This window comes from Mytilus trossulus, unplaced genomic scaffold, assembly GCF_036588685.1.
Source record: "Mytilus trossulus isolate FHL-02 unplaced genomic scaffold, PNRI_Mtr1.1.1.hap1 h1tg000128l__unscaffolded, whole genome shotgun sequence".
NCBI lineage: Eukaryota > Metazoa > Mollusca > Bivalvia > Mytilida > Mytilidae > Mytilus > Mytilus trossulus.
In genome coordinates this window covers 4295048-4312313 of record NW_026963301.1, presented here as the reverse complement: position 1 = coordinate 4312313, position 17266 = coordinate 4295048, and the positions used below count along the sequence as shown (strand labels likewise).

Here is a 17266-nt window from a genome sequence, read left to right as displayed (position 1 = left end):
CGAATTAAGGCTTATTTCCATATTTCGGACGCAATTTTCGTCCTTTAGGAATGCTTACCCCAGAAATTCTTTGTCCCCTCGTTGTAATACTACCCGATAGCTATTTATCAGAGCAGAGTCTATAATCCCTAGCCATAAAGAACTGCCGGGGCAATGGGTTTGAACAAGTGAGGTGACCCCAGTGCATATCTTATCAAATTTGACTTTTTTTTTCGTGTTACGGACGAAGAATTCGGCCTTTAAGAATGCTTACCCCAGAAATTCTTTACCCTCACGTTGTAGTACTGTCCAATAGCTATTCATAAGAGTAGCTGATATAATGCCTAGCCATAAAGAACTACCGAGACAATAGGTCGGAAAGTGGGCACCCCCAATGCGTATTTTATCGAATTAAGGCTTATTTCCATATTTCGGACGCAATTTTCGTCCTTTAGGAATGCCTACCCCAGAAATTCTTTGCCCCCTCGTTGTAATACTACCCAATAGCTATTTATTAGAGCAGAGTCTATAATCCCTAGCCATAAAGAACTGCCGGGGCAATGGGTTTGAACAAGTGAGGTGACCCCAGTGCATATCTTATCAAATTTGACTTTTTGTTTCGTGTTACGGACGAAAAATTCGGCCTTTAAGAATGCTTACCCCAGAAATTCTTTACCCCCTCGTTGTAACACTACCCAATAGCTATTCATTAGAGCAGAGTCTATAATCCCTAGCCACAAAGAACAGCCGGGACAATGGGTTTGAACAAGTGAGGTGACCCTGTTTACATGGTTTAAAAAGAGGTTGTGTTGTGGGTACCAGTATAGTATATATATCATGACAAATTTATTTTACATCAAAATTCTATATTGGTTGTTAATATGGGTTTTGAAAACCACAGATGTGGATTAAACATGCTTTGATGACATCCTGAAGTTAGATAATCGATATAATGGTAAATGCTAATTACAAAACTGTAAATATGAGTTAGAAATTTGCAAACTAAATTTAGAATTTTGTTAATGGGATATAAAACTTTTTTTATTTTCTATATAAATCTTGCAGTGAACAAAAAAGTCAAAAACTATGATTTTAAAGAAGAAGAAAAATTGTCGCTCAAGTAGTTTACCAAACGCAATTGCAGGATGACGAATTGCAGGATAGATTTTTGTAAAGAGAATTGCAGGATGAGAATTGCTGGATAGCTTGACACTAGTCCTTAATTCATAGGGATTCTGCTGGGGTTTTGCACCCCCCTCTTTTTTAATATAATTTCTAGTATTAAAAATGTATACATCCATTTTCATGTATTGTTTAGGTGGACAGTCGTGGATCCATATGGGGGGTTCCAGGAGTTGGAACGCCCCATTTTGTTTGACGGTCAATGTATTTGAATGGGAACATATGGTTGGACGCCCTCCCTTTTCCAAAATAGCTTGGTTTGCCTCTGGTGAAAATAAAAACTTTTCCAGTATCGATTTGGTTTCGTTCGGTTTGTTAGTAAAGTGAAAATACCAAAGTGTACATGTCAAAAGAGAAAAAAATGTGTCGATAAAAACGCAGCTGGGAACACCAAGAAAGATGACAGACGAAGGTGAAATAAGCATAATATAATATGAACTTTATTTAAGAATTAAATGCTGTTTTTGTAAATTTATTGGGGTGTAAAAGCGTTGACCGAAAGCGGAAGCGCTTCATACTAAAAATGTGCGCACGGTCAACGCTTTTAAAACCCTATAAAGTTACAAAAAAAAGCATTCAATACTTATAATTACATTTTTACCTATAGCATCATGAAAACACGCCTTTTATCAAGTTTTTATTTTATTTGCCTGTGCACTTTATTGCGACACCTCGTGTCATCATGAATGAAAAGTTGCATTGTAAAATGCAATTGATTAAGGAATATCACGAGATTGCTAGTTAGCCAATCAGAATAACGTATTATAATGAAACATACATCTAATGTAATTATTAAATCTTTGTACCATATATTTCTGATAGATTTGCCCAAGCTTGAAAATGTCACGGTGAACTTTGGCACGTCACTATCACTTCCCACTTGTCATAGCAAGTTCCTCCTCTCAACCCGGTGATTGTCAATGTTTCAACAATATCGGATTTTGAAAAGGATATTACATGTAAAATATTCTTATTATTTCGTTTTATTACATCGGTTCCAAGGTACAATTCGTTGACATCATTCGAGGCTTTTCCTGATCTTTAATTTTTAATTTTTTATTATCTATTTAGTATTTGAAATATTTACAGGGTTAATATTTCGACAAACAAACTTGGTGGTGTGCTGGATTGCTATACTTAAGGTAAACGCATTAACTATTCTACCATTTAGTATTGCTTGAACATTATACAAAAGTAAAATCACAAAACGTAATAATTACATTAGATGTAAGTGTCATTATAATACGATATTCTGATTGGCTAACTGCACATCACATGTTATTCCGTAAATAATTGCATCAGACAATAACATGTATCATGCATGATGACACGAGGTCCCAAAAATAAAGTTCACAGGTGAATACAAAATGTACTTCGGTCAACGCTTTTACCACCCAATAAATTTACAAAAAGAAGCATTCAATTCTTAAATAAATTCTTATATCTTTATGCACATTGAACAGGGTTTTTTTTTACCCACTATAAAAAAAATAGTTATAACCGAGATCATATTTATTTATCGTATTCATGGGTTTATTATAGGCATATCTATTGTTAGTACATAAAAAATAATAACATTCAGAAAAAAGATAATAAAACACACAACTATGCTGATGGAACTGTTTGTTGGTTTTATGAGAAAACACACAGTGATGGTGAAGAGTCAAGTTTAAAAAAACACGTCTGATCCCGCCATACTTTTCATGCGCATATATCTGGCATCTCACATTTTTTTAATCTTAGGGTTTTCATCCTTTTCTTTGTTACATGGAGCTAATTTTGTTCTGATGTCAGATTTATAAACTCGGGAGTGGGAAGTTTCTCCTTTGGATTCCCTGAAGATAAATGTTGACCTCTAGATGACGTTTGAATGTGGCTTTGACGTAAACATGGTAAAGCCAAACCTACTTTCACTTGTATTTACTAGTTTATATATACTAGTACTAAGTATATATATACACATAACAACAAAAAATCTATAACACAGATATAACACTTCTACTTTCACTTTTAACTAGTTTATCTTACATGGAATATAAAATGAAAATGAATCTTTAAAAACAAGCATAAGTTTCTATTTTTTGTTACCATATGTTCCCCTATAGATACCGTTAATACAGTGTAAATTATTGATAACGTTGAAAAACTAAATAAATATGTTCGCACATCCAAACAACTCATACAAAAAAACACAACCCCCATTCCCCATTTTGAAGTTGAATGGTTGCTCCCTAAATGAAAAATAACTACTATGAAAAGTTTCCCAGTGACCAATATCACACCCTCGACCTTATCTTAAAACCAATGTGGAGTAAGAGAACCACCATTTGATTTGTAAAAGGGGGGTGCGCTAGGATGTAATTTGAATAAAAAGACAGGACGGGAGTGAGTAATAAAAAAGGTACGACATAACACTTTGCAAAAAAAGAAGCAGGATAATAATTTATGTAAAAAAAGTAAACTAATTAAAAAGGCAGGACGAAGAGAATGAAAAATAAAAAGGCACCTACATATATTACAAATTAAAAAAGAGAAGGACAACATTTTTCATCCTATCCCTCCCCCTAAAACCTAATGGTAGCTCCCTAAGATGAAAACATACAGCGATTTAAATATATGTTGAGACGATTTTATTAATGTTATGATAGTAGATGAAGTTGTTTCAACACGGTTGGGGAGCAAATCTTTTCCCCAATAATATCAAGCAAAACTTTTCTACCCGCCACTTCCGATTGTTGTCCATCATGCTAAACCAATTTTGTATACTAGTATATGTCCGTGTTATGTAATTTTTAAATCCATTTTTGAATGAAAGTATAATTATGTGAACTATGTTTCAAATTATGCATTTAGTGTAAAAGCCATCCTGCAAATGATGAACGACCATATTGCTCACTTAATATATTACCATTACCAGCTAATGTCGAATGAACGCGCACAAATACGGAATCTTCTTTATTGATTTGCGCAACAACAGTTCCACTAACGGACACATCATTGGAATGACCAATTCGAAGATAACTGGTCCCAAAGACAACATTATTAACCAAAATTTCTGTTGAATGTCCAGCTTCATACATGCGAGTAATCCATGTGAACACATAGGTCCCAGCTGTGGGTGCGGTAAAGATTCCCGTCACTGCGTTGTAGCCATTTCCAACATTAGTCTTTGCGACATCGTATATAAGGGTATGATGGGTGCTTGGATTGAGTTCATGCGTAGATAAATACGCATAGAATGCGACTACGTGCTCGTTTGTAATTTCACTTGAAGGCAAAAGTAACCGTTCTGAAAATAAGAAACAAAAGACAATCAATGTTTGTTGTAACATAGAATATCATATACATTTGTATTTTATTATAATTACATTAGATGTATGTTTCATTATAATACGTTATTCTGATTGGCTAATTGCACATCACATGTTATTCCGTTTAAGCAATTGCATGAGACAATAACATTTCATTCATGATGACACGAGGTCCCACACTAAAATGCACAGGTGAATTTAAAAATTAAACTTCATGAAAATCGTGTTTTTATAATACTAGCTAAAAAATGTAATCATAAGTATTGAATGCTTCTTTTTGTAACTTTATAGGGTTGTAAAAGCGTTGACCGTGCGTACATTTTTAGAATGAAGCGCGGATTACAAAATGTACTTCAGTCAACGCTTTTACACCCCAATAAATTTACAAAAAGAAGCATTCAAATCTTAAGTGAAACTATCCCTTTACAACGGGGGCAAGCACCAACTCCTGTGTCATCAAAAATGCACATCATAATATTTACAAACAACATTATACAATAGACGTTATACTTATTGTTATGTATTCGCTTATAACCTTTATAAACAAGATAGTATTTCGTGACAATTCAAAACAAACCACCAATCTACACAATATGTGTAGCCATGTATGTTGTTATCATATGTATTTCAAAGCTGTAAGCACATATCGGTGCATTTCAGTACTCTTCAACTTAGTTCCTTTTTTTTCATTGACATATTTTGATTCACTGATAAGTCTATTACAATTAAACACTGGCCCAAAGAATGAGAAATTGGCGCTGCAATGCAACCCCCCCCCTTTTCCCCGAACAAAATATATGTTTCCCTGTCAAGTTCTATCGCAATTTGTGATGATTATGCAGTATCCTGGAGATCTTTTATACAAACAGAACACCGGTCGCAGCCATATGAATATGTGTATATGATATGCATGCTAGTTCTTTTACTTGATTCTTTTTTCGTAGACGTTCAGTACACCTACCTTATTTTTCATGAAATAAAATAAAATGTCAGTTGTTTTTATCAAATCATCGAAGCAATTCATTAAAAGTCTCATGATATGGACAGAAAACATATTAATTAACCATACGATTTGGGAATTTTTGGTTGCTTAACGGTCAGTGGCAAATATTTCATGCATGTTTCAGACGACTTACGGAATATAAGAATCATAAGTACATTGATTTATAAGTTACCTTTTCGAGAAATTGCATGTGTTTTAATCATTCCCTTGTTCGAACCAGTTAATCCATCAGTATCGTTTGTATTTTCGTGTTTGTCTGCACCATTGGGAGAAGTAGTAACATCATTCTTAACAAAATCACTTCTCAGATCTGAATATTTTCCAACAAAATTATTTTCAATTATTTTCAAGCGACGTTCGATTTTTCTACGATATTCTATTTCGGTTCCCTTATCTGCCGTCAATTTCCGAATAGTCTTTCTTTGGTTATCGATTGTTCGCTCAAGATCTGATATTCGATCATTTTGTCCATAAACTGTGTCCCGCAAAGCTACCAATTCTTTATAAACAGTTTTTACATCTACCACATTGTCATCCATTTTGCCATTAACATTTCTTATTGTAAGAGCAGTACAACACAATATTATTGAACGAAACATTGTCTTATTATAAGAGCAAATTGGTGTGCTTATTCTATCTTAAAAATTCACTACAACGGAATATTACGATAAGGACGGCGCGCCGTTCTTATAATCATGTACAATTTTCAAAGATAGCGGGGTGTCTAAATACGTACAATTCCCATACTTAGGTTCATTTTAATTAGTTCAAGTCCTTATAAATGACTTACAACCTACAAGAATATTAATCCAACACTTTCTACATGAATAAGTTCTTGTGACAAATGTACCAAGTTAGAAATATGACAATTGTTTTCCATTCGGTTGATGTCTTTGAACTTTTGATTTTTTTCCATCAGATAAGAGACTTTCGGTTTTGAATTTTATTTGGTGTTCGGTATTTTTGTCAATATATTTTTGATACAGGCAGCGAAATTGTACAGACCAATACAATATTGAAGTCCACAGCATTTTTTATTATTTGTTTTTTTTTTAATTTATGCCACACCTTTTTTTTATACAATGCAACCCCAGATAGCAAACATGTTTTAAAATTACACAGTATCATTTGCGCCAAAAATAAAATACTAGTAGACGATTGCACCAATTAAAAGAAAATTTGGCTTGCCTCCTCTTTTATCCGGACTTCGAACCGATAGTTTACACTCGCGGAGCTAGAGAGCCATTTTAAGTCACTTTTAATAGAAAACTTAAAAAAAAAAACAAAAAAACTGTACAGTCGGACAACATATTATATATGAGCCAGTCCATGCGAAAAGGTACAAAAACGAAAAATTTACGAAATTCTGAAAAGTGTGCATAATTATTGGTAGTAGACTTGTGATTTATAAAACCTCATATCATCAAGCTGTGAGCTACACGCACCTGCAACTGTTGGGACCCCCCCCCCTTTTTAGTTTTATCAAGATTTTAAGTGAATTATTTCATTTATTTCACTCATTTTCAAAGTACAGTTTAAATGGCTTGATTTGCCAATTGAAAATGTTAACCTCGGTAGCTGTGGGGATAAGGCGCTCGCTTATGATGCGGTTATCAATGCAATCAAACCGAACAACGGTTCGAATTCCGTGTAACCAAGTTTGATTTATATAATGTTAAATAACTTTATTTAACTTAACTTAACGTAACTTACTTAACTTAACTTTACTTAACTTAACTTAACTTTCAACTTCTAAAACACAAAATGTCATAGTTTTATGTATTTTCCCTCATTTTTTAATGTAGTCTTACTTTCTTTAAACCTGTAGAACTGACGGAAATTGTTGACTTTTGTCTCTGTAGTGTCGTAAATTTTTAAGTTTCTGGACGGTATAGCATCAGTCCGGGTAATAAATGATTTTATACTTGTTCAAATACCAAAAATTCAGATATTTCTACGTCTTTTCTGTTTAAGTTGACAAATTCCGGATAGAATTGACAATCCTATGAATGTTTACATTAATGTAATTTTTTTCGGATAAAATCGTTTTTCAAAAATACTATCACAAACTTTGATAACGTGTCCTGTAAAATTTACCAAAAAGACTTTTTGTACCTTTTCGCATGGATTGGCTCATATATTGTATTAGAGGCGAGAATTTGTAACATAACACACACAAAGTGTCTGCGGCTAAGTTCTCCCTTTTGCATATTTCTCATACTTTTGAATGTCAAATGTTTCCTTTTTAAAAACATGGTATTTTTCTTACTGCTGAATGGGTACTTCGCAATTTAATGTATGTAGTATCAATTACTGTCTAAAAATACAAACATTGAAGGGTGGGATCCATAAAACAGTGTAATACACGGTTACTATTGAAGAATGCATCTGCTAAATTGTTGGTACATCTTACATTAGAACGGATTTCGGACCGTACGGATGATGGGGGGGGGGGGGGGGCTAAGCACTATCATCAAATATATATTTATCATTACTATGTATGATAGAAATGTACACTGGTATATTGGCGCAAATGAGTTCCAAATATTGACGCATTAGTTACATTTGAAAGAAGGTGTAAATTCCGGGGGAGGGGGGTACTTGCTATATTTTAGTGGTATGGACGTGTCGCAAAACAGGATAGCTTTGTCATGCTCTGTTGTTTAGAACAGGGGAGTTTTTTCTTGTCTGCTGGTTAAAACAGGGTCGCTTTTTCACGCCCTGCTGGTGAGAACAGAGTCTTTGTTTAAACAAAGTATTTGTCTAGAACAAGATCGCTTAATTGAGCTGTTTAAGGATCTTTAAGATACAACCTAGATCCCTGGTCAAGAACAACATCTATTTTATACGGTCTAGAATAGGCACGGTATACATTTTCTGAGCGTGTCTAGAACAGGGTATGTTTTTCGATATTTCTGTTTAGAATAGGGTATGTTTTTCAATGTTTTCTGGTTAGAACAGTGTATGATTTGGCAAGTGCTGTCGGCACAGTTATAACCGAAAGGATAGTCAGTTATCCCACTCGGGCGCAAATGATATCCCTACAAAATGGTGATTAGCGCTAGAGAACTCATGTAGTTTACTAGTATCTTACGGCATCTACGCTTGACAATTATGGCCGAGTATGCGGTGCATTATATTTGCGCGCATTGCCATTACATTTGTCACGCGGCGTAAAAATCATTAATTTCTAGGCAGCCTTCATTAAAAAAAAAAACTTGCGCACATTCAAGTTTTATGTTTTTATTAAGCTTACTGATTAGTCCTCTATAGATTACTGTTAACACGTTAGAAAATCCAAATTCCTTGGTTGTGTCTATGCGCAACATTTGAAAACCAATTATGCATATCTGTCCGTGTAATGTTATTTTTAAATCCATTTTTGAATGAAAGTATATATAATTATGTGAACTATTCTTCAAATTGTGCATTTAGTGTAAAAGCCATCCTGCAAATGATGAACGCCCATATTGGTTACTTAAAATATTACCATTACCAGCTAATGTCGAATGAACGCGCACAAATACGGAATCTCCTTTATTAATTTGCGCAACAATAGTTCCACTCACGGACACATCATTGGTATGACCTATTCGAATGTAACTAGTCCCAAAGACAACATTATTAACCAAAATTTCGGTTGAATGTCCAGCTTCGTACATGCGAGTAACCCATGTGAACACGTAGGTCCCAGCTGTGGGTGCGGTAAAGATTCCCGTCACTGAGTTGTAGCCATTTCCAACATTAGTCTTTGCGACATCGTATATAAGGGTATGATGAGTGCTAGGATTGAGTTCTTGTGTAGATAAATACGCATAGAATGCGACTACGTGCTCGTTTGTAATTTCATTTGAAGGCAGAAGTAACCGTTCTGAAAATAAGAAACAAAAGACAATCAATGTTTGATAACATTGAATATATATATATATCTGATGGGTAAATCTGTTGTAGAGTTGTCACTGACTCAGATGTACTTATAAATATAATTATTTTCTGTGACTGTATCTTACATTAATTTGTAGGATCCTTTACTATAGATAATTGAGCTGATCTATAACAATAACATCTCCATGCCTTATATATCATGTACTGTAGGACGACGCTAGATTAAAACTGACGAGGAAAGGTAACACACGGCCAGCAAAAGCTCTATTGTTGTAGAGCCCCGGTGGTCGTGTGGTTTAGCGGGACGGTCGGCTGCAGTGCAGGCGATTTGGTGTCACGATATCACAGTAGCATGGGTTCGAATCCCGGCGAGGGAAGGACATAAAATTTGCAAAAGCAAATTTACAGATCTATCATTGTTGGATTGATGTTTAGACGAGTTGTATATACATTATGTACACAGCCATGTATTACCATCATTGATGGCGATCCGATAGATAAATCTGTTGTAGAGTTGTCACTGACTCAGACGTACTTATAAATATATTTATTTTCTGTGACTGTATCTTACATTAATTTGTAGGATCCTTTACTATAGATAATTGAGCTGATCTGTAACAACATATCCATGCCTTATATACCATGTACTGTAGAACGACGCTAGATTAAAACTGACGAGGAAAGGTAACACACGGCCAGCAAAAGCTCTATTATTGTAGAGCCCAGGTGGTCGTGTGGTCTAGCGGGACGGCTGCAGTGCAGGCGATTTGGTGTCAAGATATCACAGTAGCATGGGTTCAAATCCCGGCGAGGAAAGAACATAAAACTTGCAAAAGCAAATTTACAGATCTAACATTGTTGGGTTGATGTTAAGACGAGTTATATATATATATATATATATATATACATATACATTAGTATTTTATTGTGAAACTACCCCTTTACAATGGGGGGAAGCGCCAGCGGGGTACTGACTCCTGCGTCATCCAAAATGCACATCATAGCATTTACAAACAACATTATACAATAGAAGTTTTACTTATTGTTATGTATTCGATTATAACCTTTATGAACAAGATAGTGTTTCGTGACAATTCAAAACAAACCACCAATCTACATAATATTTGTAGCCAAGTCTGTTGTTATCATATGTATTTCAAAGCTGTAAGGCACATATCGGTGCATTTCAGTGCTCTTCAACTTAGTTTCTTTTTTTTCATTGACATATTTTGATTCACTGATAAGTCTATTACATTTAAACACTGGCCCAAAGAATGAGAAATTGGCGCTGCAATGCAAACCACCCCCCCCCCCCCTTTTCCCCGAACAAAATATATGTTTCCCTGTCAATTTCTATCGCAATTTGTGATGATTATGCAGTATCCTGGAGATCTTTTATACAAATAGAACACCGGTCGCAGCCATATGAATATGTGTATATGATATGCATGCTAGTTCTTTTACTTGATTCTTTTTTCGTAGACGTTCAGTACACCTACCTTATTTTTCATGAAATAAAATAAAATGTCAGTTGTTTTTATCAAATCATCGAAGCAATTCATTAAAAGTCTCATGATATGGACAGAAAACATATTAATTTAACATACGATTTGGGAATTTTTGGTTGCTTAACGGTCAGTGGCAAATATTTCATGCATGTTTCAGACGATTTACGGAATATAAGAATCATAAGTACATTGATTTATAAGTTACCTTTTCGAGAAATTGCATTTGTTTTAATCATTCCCTTGTTCGAACCAGTTAATCCATCAGTATCGTTTGTATTTTCGTGTTTGTCTGCACCATTGGGAGAAGTAGTAACATCATTCTTAACAAAATCACTTCTCAGATCTGAATATTTTCCAACAAAATTATTTTCAATTATTTTCAAGCGACGTTCGATTTCTCTACGATTTTCTATTTCTGTTTCCTTATCTGTCGTTAATTTCCGAATAGTCTTTCTGTGGTTATTTATTGTCCGCTCAAGATCTAATATTCGATCATTTTGTCCATGAACTGTCTCCCGCAAAGCTACCAATTCTTTATAAACAGTTTTTATATCTACCACATCTTCATCCATTTTGCCATTAACATGGCTAATTGTCAAAGCAGTACAACACAATATTATTGCACGAAACATTGTCTTATTAAGAGCAAATTGATGTGCTTATTTTATCTTAAAAATTCACTACAACGGAATGTTACGATAAGGACGCGCCGTTCTTATAATCATGAACAATATGCAAAGATAGCGAGGTGTCTAAATACGTACAATTCCCATACTTAGGTTCATTTTATTAAGTTCAAGTCCTTATAAATGACTTACAACCTACAAGAATATTAATCCAACACTTTCTATACATGAATAAGTGCTTGTGACAAATGTACCAAGTTAGAAATATGACCATTGTTTTCCATTCGGTTGATGTCTTTGAACTTTTGATTTTTTCCATCAGATAAGAGACTTTCGGTTTTGAATTTTATTTGGTGTTCGGTATTTTTGTCAATATATTTTCGATACAGGCAGCGAAATTGTACAGACCAATACAATATTGAAGTCCACAGCATTTTTTTTAATTGATGCTTCTATAATACAAACCATTAATTCATAAGTTTAATCCTGAAATGTAAACCAATCGTATTAAAAACGTAAAAAACATTACAGCCATTCACGTTTAAAGAAGAGGCGAATGAGACTGGTATACTTAGAATTAACCCTTATATATCAATGCATACATAATAACTTATGAATTATCGCTCCATCCATTACTAAATAATCAAAAAAAAAAAATTAAACTTCAGCCTCCAGGAGCCTGAATAACTGGGAGAACTCTGTTTGCGCCAAAAATGCGTTCTTTTGCGCCACCAATTAAATTGCAAGTGCGCCCTTTTCGTCATATCTTTCCATTTTTTCTACAGTTTATTTTTAGGTCATTATATTTTTGAAGTATACTAATATTTCTATATCAATATAACTGCAAATGCAAAATATTTCTTAGCTTGAAAACGTGTTTGTTTGGAAAAAAATCATCGAAAAGTTAGATTAAAGGTTGATTTAAATTTCCTGAAGTTTTGTCAAAAGGGGGGGGGCACATATTCGCCGTTTTTAACCGGATTTTTGTGACAAACTAGAATGTCGGTTATTACATTGGGGATGCTCGGCGGGCGTGCGGGCGGGCGGGCGGCAATCAAATGTTGTCCGTGCATTAACTCGTGAACCGTTCAACCAAAGCTTTTAAAATTTTAATATGTTGTTACTGACAACTAAATGAAGGTCAAGTTCAATAATGGCCATTTTGACTTTTACCGTTCAGGAGTTATGGTTCTTGAAAGATTGAAAAATGGCGTTTCCAGTCGTGTCCGTGCATTTACGCATGAACAGTTCTACCAAAGCTTCACAAATTTTAATATGTTGTTACTGGTGACAAAATGGAGGTCAAGTTCAATAATGACGATTTTGACTTTTACCGTTCAGGAGTTATGGTTCTTGAAAGATTGAAAAATTGCATTTCCAGTCGTGTCCATGCATTTACGCTTGAACTGTTCTACCAAAGCTTCCCAAATTTTAATATGTTGTTACTGGTGACAAAATGGAGGTCAAGTGGTGGTCAAGTTCAATAAGGACGATTTTGACTTTTACCCGTTTAGGAGTTATGGTTCTTGAAAGATTGAAAAATGGTGTTTCCAGTCGTGTCCGTGCATTTTCTCATGAACCATTCAACCAAAGCTTTTCAAATTTTAATATGTTGTTACTGATGACAAAATAGAGGTCAAGTTCAATAATGACGATTTTGACTTTTACCGTTCAGGAGTTATGGTTCTTGAAATATCGTAAAATGGTGTTTCCATTCACGTTGTTGCATTTACTCACAAACCATTCAATCTAATTAGCTTTTCAACTTTTAATATGTTGATACTGATGACAAAATAAAGGTCAAATTTGATATTGACGATTTTCACTTTCACCAATCATCAGTAATGGTCACAAATAAATGCTAATAAATCCGGTTTGCTGTCGTTGTGACAGCCTCTTGTTACACATCTATTTAAAACCAAATAACTGCAGCTTTAAACAATGTTTATCAAATCAATTTCATTATGAAAAGCAGGCATTTCAAAGTTGTAAAGAACTGAAGTTTAGGGCAAGTGCCGAAATTTTGTCTCAGATTAGAAAATAATCATATGTGTTATTAAAATATAATTTACCGGCATATTTCTTCCATTTCAGCCATCCTTTGAAGTTTTTACACCTGAAAATCATAAAACGGTGAAATTGTGTCAACGGCGAATATGTGCACCCCACTCCGTTTGTGCCGTCTCCTGTTTTAAAATTACATAGTATCATTTGCGCCAAAAATAAAATAAACGATTGCACCAATTAAAAGAAACATTTTCTCGCCTCCATATTCGGACTTGGGATTTATAGTTCACACTGTCGGAGTTAGAGAGCCATTTTAAATCACGAGAAAACTTTTTCTTAACTGCTGTATGGGTACTTCGCAATTTAATGTATGTAGTATCAATTCACTGTCAAAAAATTCAAACAATGAAGAGTGGGATCCATAAAACAGTTCAGTGTTATGCATTATAACTGTTGATGCTTTCAAGTCACAACTGGAGCACAATCTTTATCACTATGTATGTATATATTTATCTTTTATGAAACAAAGTGGGGTGGGGGTATTTAAAAAAATAGATAGTGAGTTATTGTGAATATGAATATATGTTACAGCAGCGTCTATATCTCTGGTTACAGTTCCCATGATATATCAGGTTCTTTCTTATAATCTTCAGCCCTGATCGTCCGAATTTAACTGAGCATTTAATCTCTAAATTCAATAGGCTATAAACAAGACAAACACAGATATAGGATTAGTTGCTCGCAGTAACATCTTATTTTCTCTTGCGATGCAATATTTTATTTTACTTCATTGTACATATTTCTTCAATCGAAACAATATATAAACACATGACACATATATAACATTGTTCAGTCCTCTTTCGCATCGTTTCTTTCCCCCCGGCTAATGCCTCCAACGCCTGTACGTACAATAAACATAGCAGCAACTGCACATAAACCTATGTGACCAACTTCAATCCGACGTAACTGCGAGCACATTCGATTCTTATACATTTTAAAAATCCCAAACTTTATATAGTACCTTTAAACCCCATCCATAAAAACCGCCAAAACTTTCCTCGTGCCTCCTGCACCTAACATTAAACTTACAAAACCAGTATCCGAACTAGTTATATACTAGTTCCCATCTATAAATAATAACTACAAATTGTAAACGGGAAAACCCCTATGTCAAACGAAATAAAATACATGTAGGTACAGGTCTGTTTGAAGGGCCCTGGTTGTTTTTATTAAACATAAATTTGTGTAGGTACTTGACTGTATCATATGACTGGTATCCGTTTCATCAGACTGATTCCAGATCACGACCTAGCTGTTGACCTCTATTGAAATCAAGCCTTTGTTGATTTTCATGGTTTAACTCATATTCCTGGTTGTTATTCAGAAAAAAATGGCTGCAAATGATTATAGAATGCAACAATTCATGGATGCTGAGGCACAGAAACAAAGATTTCAAGTGCTGGTGCATAATATAAACGATAGGTGTTGGGACATGTGTGTAGACAAAACCGGACAGAAACTGGAATCAAAAACAGAAGCATGTTTACGTAATTGTGTTGATAGATTCATTGATACTTCGAACTTTGTAGTCAACAGAATGGAAACTAGTTCAACAGCATCAACTCAAAGGACGGGAATGGAATAAGATCTCCTCTATTTATAGTGGTGTAAATATGAAGAACTGAACTTATGATGATGACATGTATTGACATGGATCATTAAACTGCTAAAAAATCTACACATTCTCTTCAATACTTATTGCAACACGTCTAGTTGCCAGAGATATGATGTTTTGAAAAGTTTGAACATCTTACAAACTTTTAACATAGTTTCTGTGTTTTGTGACTGATAGAATGCATTTGTGAATTTTGAGACAATATTGCATCATAAAATTTATGAAGGATCATGATATAAACTTTTGTTGCACAATGTATTTTAAAAAAGAAAGAAATCCAGTTCACCTATCTTATCTATATTTTTATAGTTTAAAACAATGTTGTCAATAAAGTTTAAGTATGAGCACAGATTCAGTTTGTAAAAGATGATGGTTTAAGGATATAAAGGGAGAAAGCTGAGGGGGTCCTTGATTTCTAGTTTTAATTGTCTACAAGGTCCATCAGATCTGTTTATTTTGAAATGATGAGAGAATCTCAATTAAAAGTAAAACATATATGTACATAATGCTCTATGGCTTGAATTTAAAAAAAAAAAAAAAATCAATAATACTAGAGTTATTCCTCCTCATACAAATGGCTCTCCCTTCATCCTACAGATTGTAAATATAAAATTTTAGAAATTGACATGTTCCATGTGATTTATAACATGTATAAACACATCAGATCAATATGAACATTGACATTCTTTATATTTTATTGTTATTTTTGTACCTCAACATTCAGTGGCGGATCCAGAGGGGGGGTTCCGGGGGTGTGCACCCCCCCTTTATTTTTGCCGATCAATGCATTTGTATCGGGTATGTTCAAATACCTGGCATTTCGAGAATATTTTAATCCTGACTGAAGGTTAACCTCTTCTATACGGAGCCCCGCTAGGGACATGCGCACAAAATAAGATATATTGTGCGCACTCAATAATCACTCGTGCGCATAATTTCAATATTTGTTCGCACAATATAATATACTGTGCGAACCAAAATTTTTTAAATAATATGGTGTGCGCCCAAAATTAGAAAAAAACAGTTTTCACTTGACCATGATCTCATTTTATGGATCATTGAACAAGGTTAAGTTCAGCGTGGTCTAGACGAAATCTCAAATACAAAATGCAATAAAGTTCTTCTATATTTTATATATATAGTTGTATGGAACGATTTAAATGTCTAAATGTCCAATTAACAGGTGTCATCTGACCTTGATCTCATTTTTAGGGTTAAGTGGTCCAGCAAAGTAAAATATTTGTGTTTGAACACTGGACACTTTTAATTTGCAAAACACTCATTTGCAAATCCGCCGCCGCCTCAAACAAAAGCTACAATATCATGTATATAATCAAAATGTGCGGAATTACATGGGATTCAATAATTTCATTGGTTTTCTACTGTTTCTTTCATATTTATTTTGCAATTTGAATTATAAAAACATGGGATTTTCAATATCCCATGGGACAGGGCAAAATCCCATGGGATTGACCATTATCCCATGGGATTTTGGTTAAATCCCATGGGATTTTTTTTGGTCCCATGGGATAATTGTAGTCCCATGGGATATTTGTTGTCCCATGGGACAAAAAAAATCCCATGGGATTTTTATTATCCCATGGGATTTTCAATATCCCATGGGACAAAATAAAATCCTATGGGAATAAAATTATAATTATATATATATAAATATAAAGTTATGTGTATGTTACAATGAATGCTGTTTGGTAGTAAAATGTTTTAAATGTATACAAGTTTTTTTTAATATATTTTTTATATATACATATATATAAAAAAAAAAAACATTTTCTCACATACATGTTTTTTATTTGTTTATATGACAATAAAGATTAATCTTATTTTGGAATGTAAAATAATATTTACAGTCAAAGAATAAAGTCCTTTCACTGAAACAAAATGATGAAATGTCTAGTAAATGAAAAAATATTGTTTTGAAATCTTTGTCTTGTTTATTCTATTATGAAAAATAGAACTGAAAAAATATTTTATATATATATAATTTTTTTATTCTGACTGAATAGTTTACTCTTTTCATGAGGTAATATTTTCTTTGTTATAGTTTCATTGCAATACTTGTATATGCAAAC

The 17266-nt window shown here is 33.9% G+C and overlaps 2 protein-coding genes across 2 annotated transcripts; both read right to left on the bottom strand.

Annotated features, from left to right (window-relative positions):
• Window positions 1-4010: 4010 nt before the first annotated feature.
• On the bottom strand, window positions 4011-6014 carry LOC134700312 (collagen alpha-2(VIII) chain-like). The gene is made up of 2 exons (XM_063561661.1): window positions 5648-6014; window positions 4011-4450 (listed from the first exon to the last, which is right to left on the bottom strand). The coding sequence occupies exons 1-2, from the start codon at window positions 6012-6014 to the stop codon at window positions 4011-4013; spliced, it is 807 nt and encodes a 268-aa protein (XP_063417731.1).
• A 2892-nt stretch (window positions 6015-8906) lies between these two features.
• LOC134700311 (complement C1q tumor necrosis factor-related protein 3-like) lies at window positions 8907-11440 on the bottom strand. Its single transcript, XM_063561660.1, has 2 exons — window positions 11074-11440; window positions 8907-9346 (listed from the first exon to the last, which is right to left on the bottom strand). Exons 1-2 carry the CDS (start codon window positions 11438-11440, stop codon window positions 8907-8909), a joined length of 807 nt encoding a protein of 268 aa, XP_063417730.1.
• Window positions 11441-17266: the final 5826 nt, after the last annotated feature.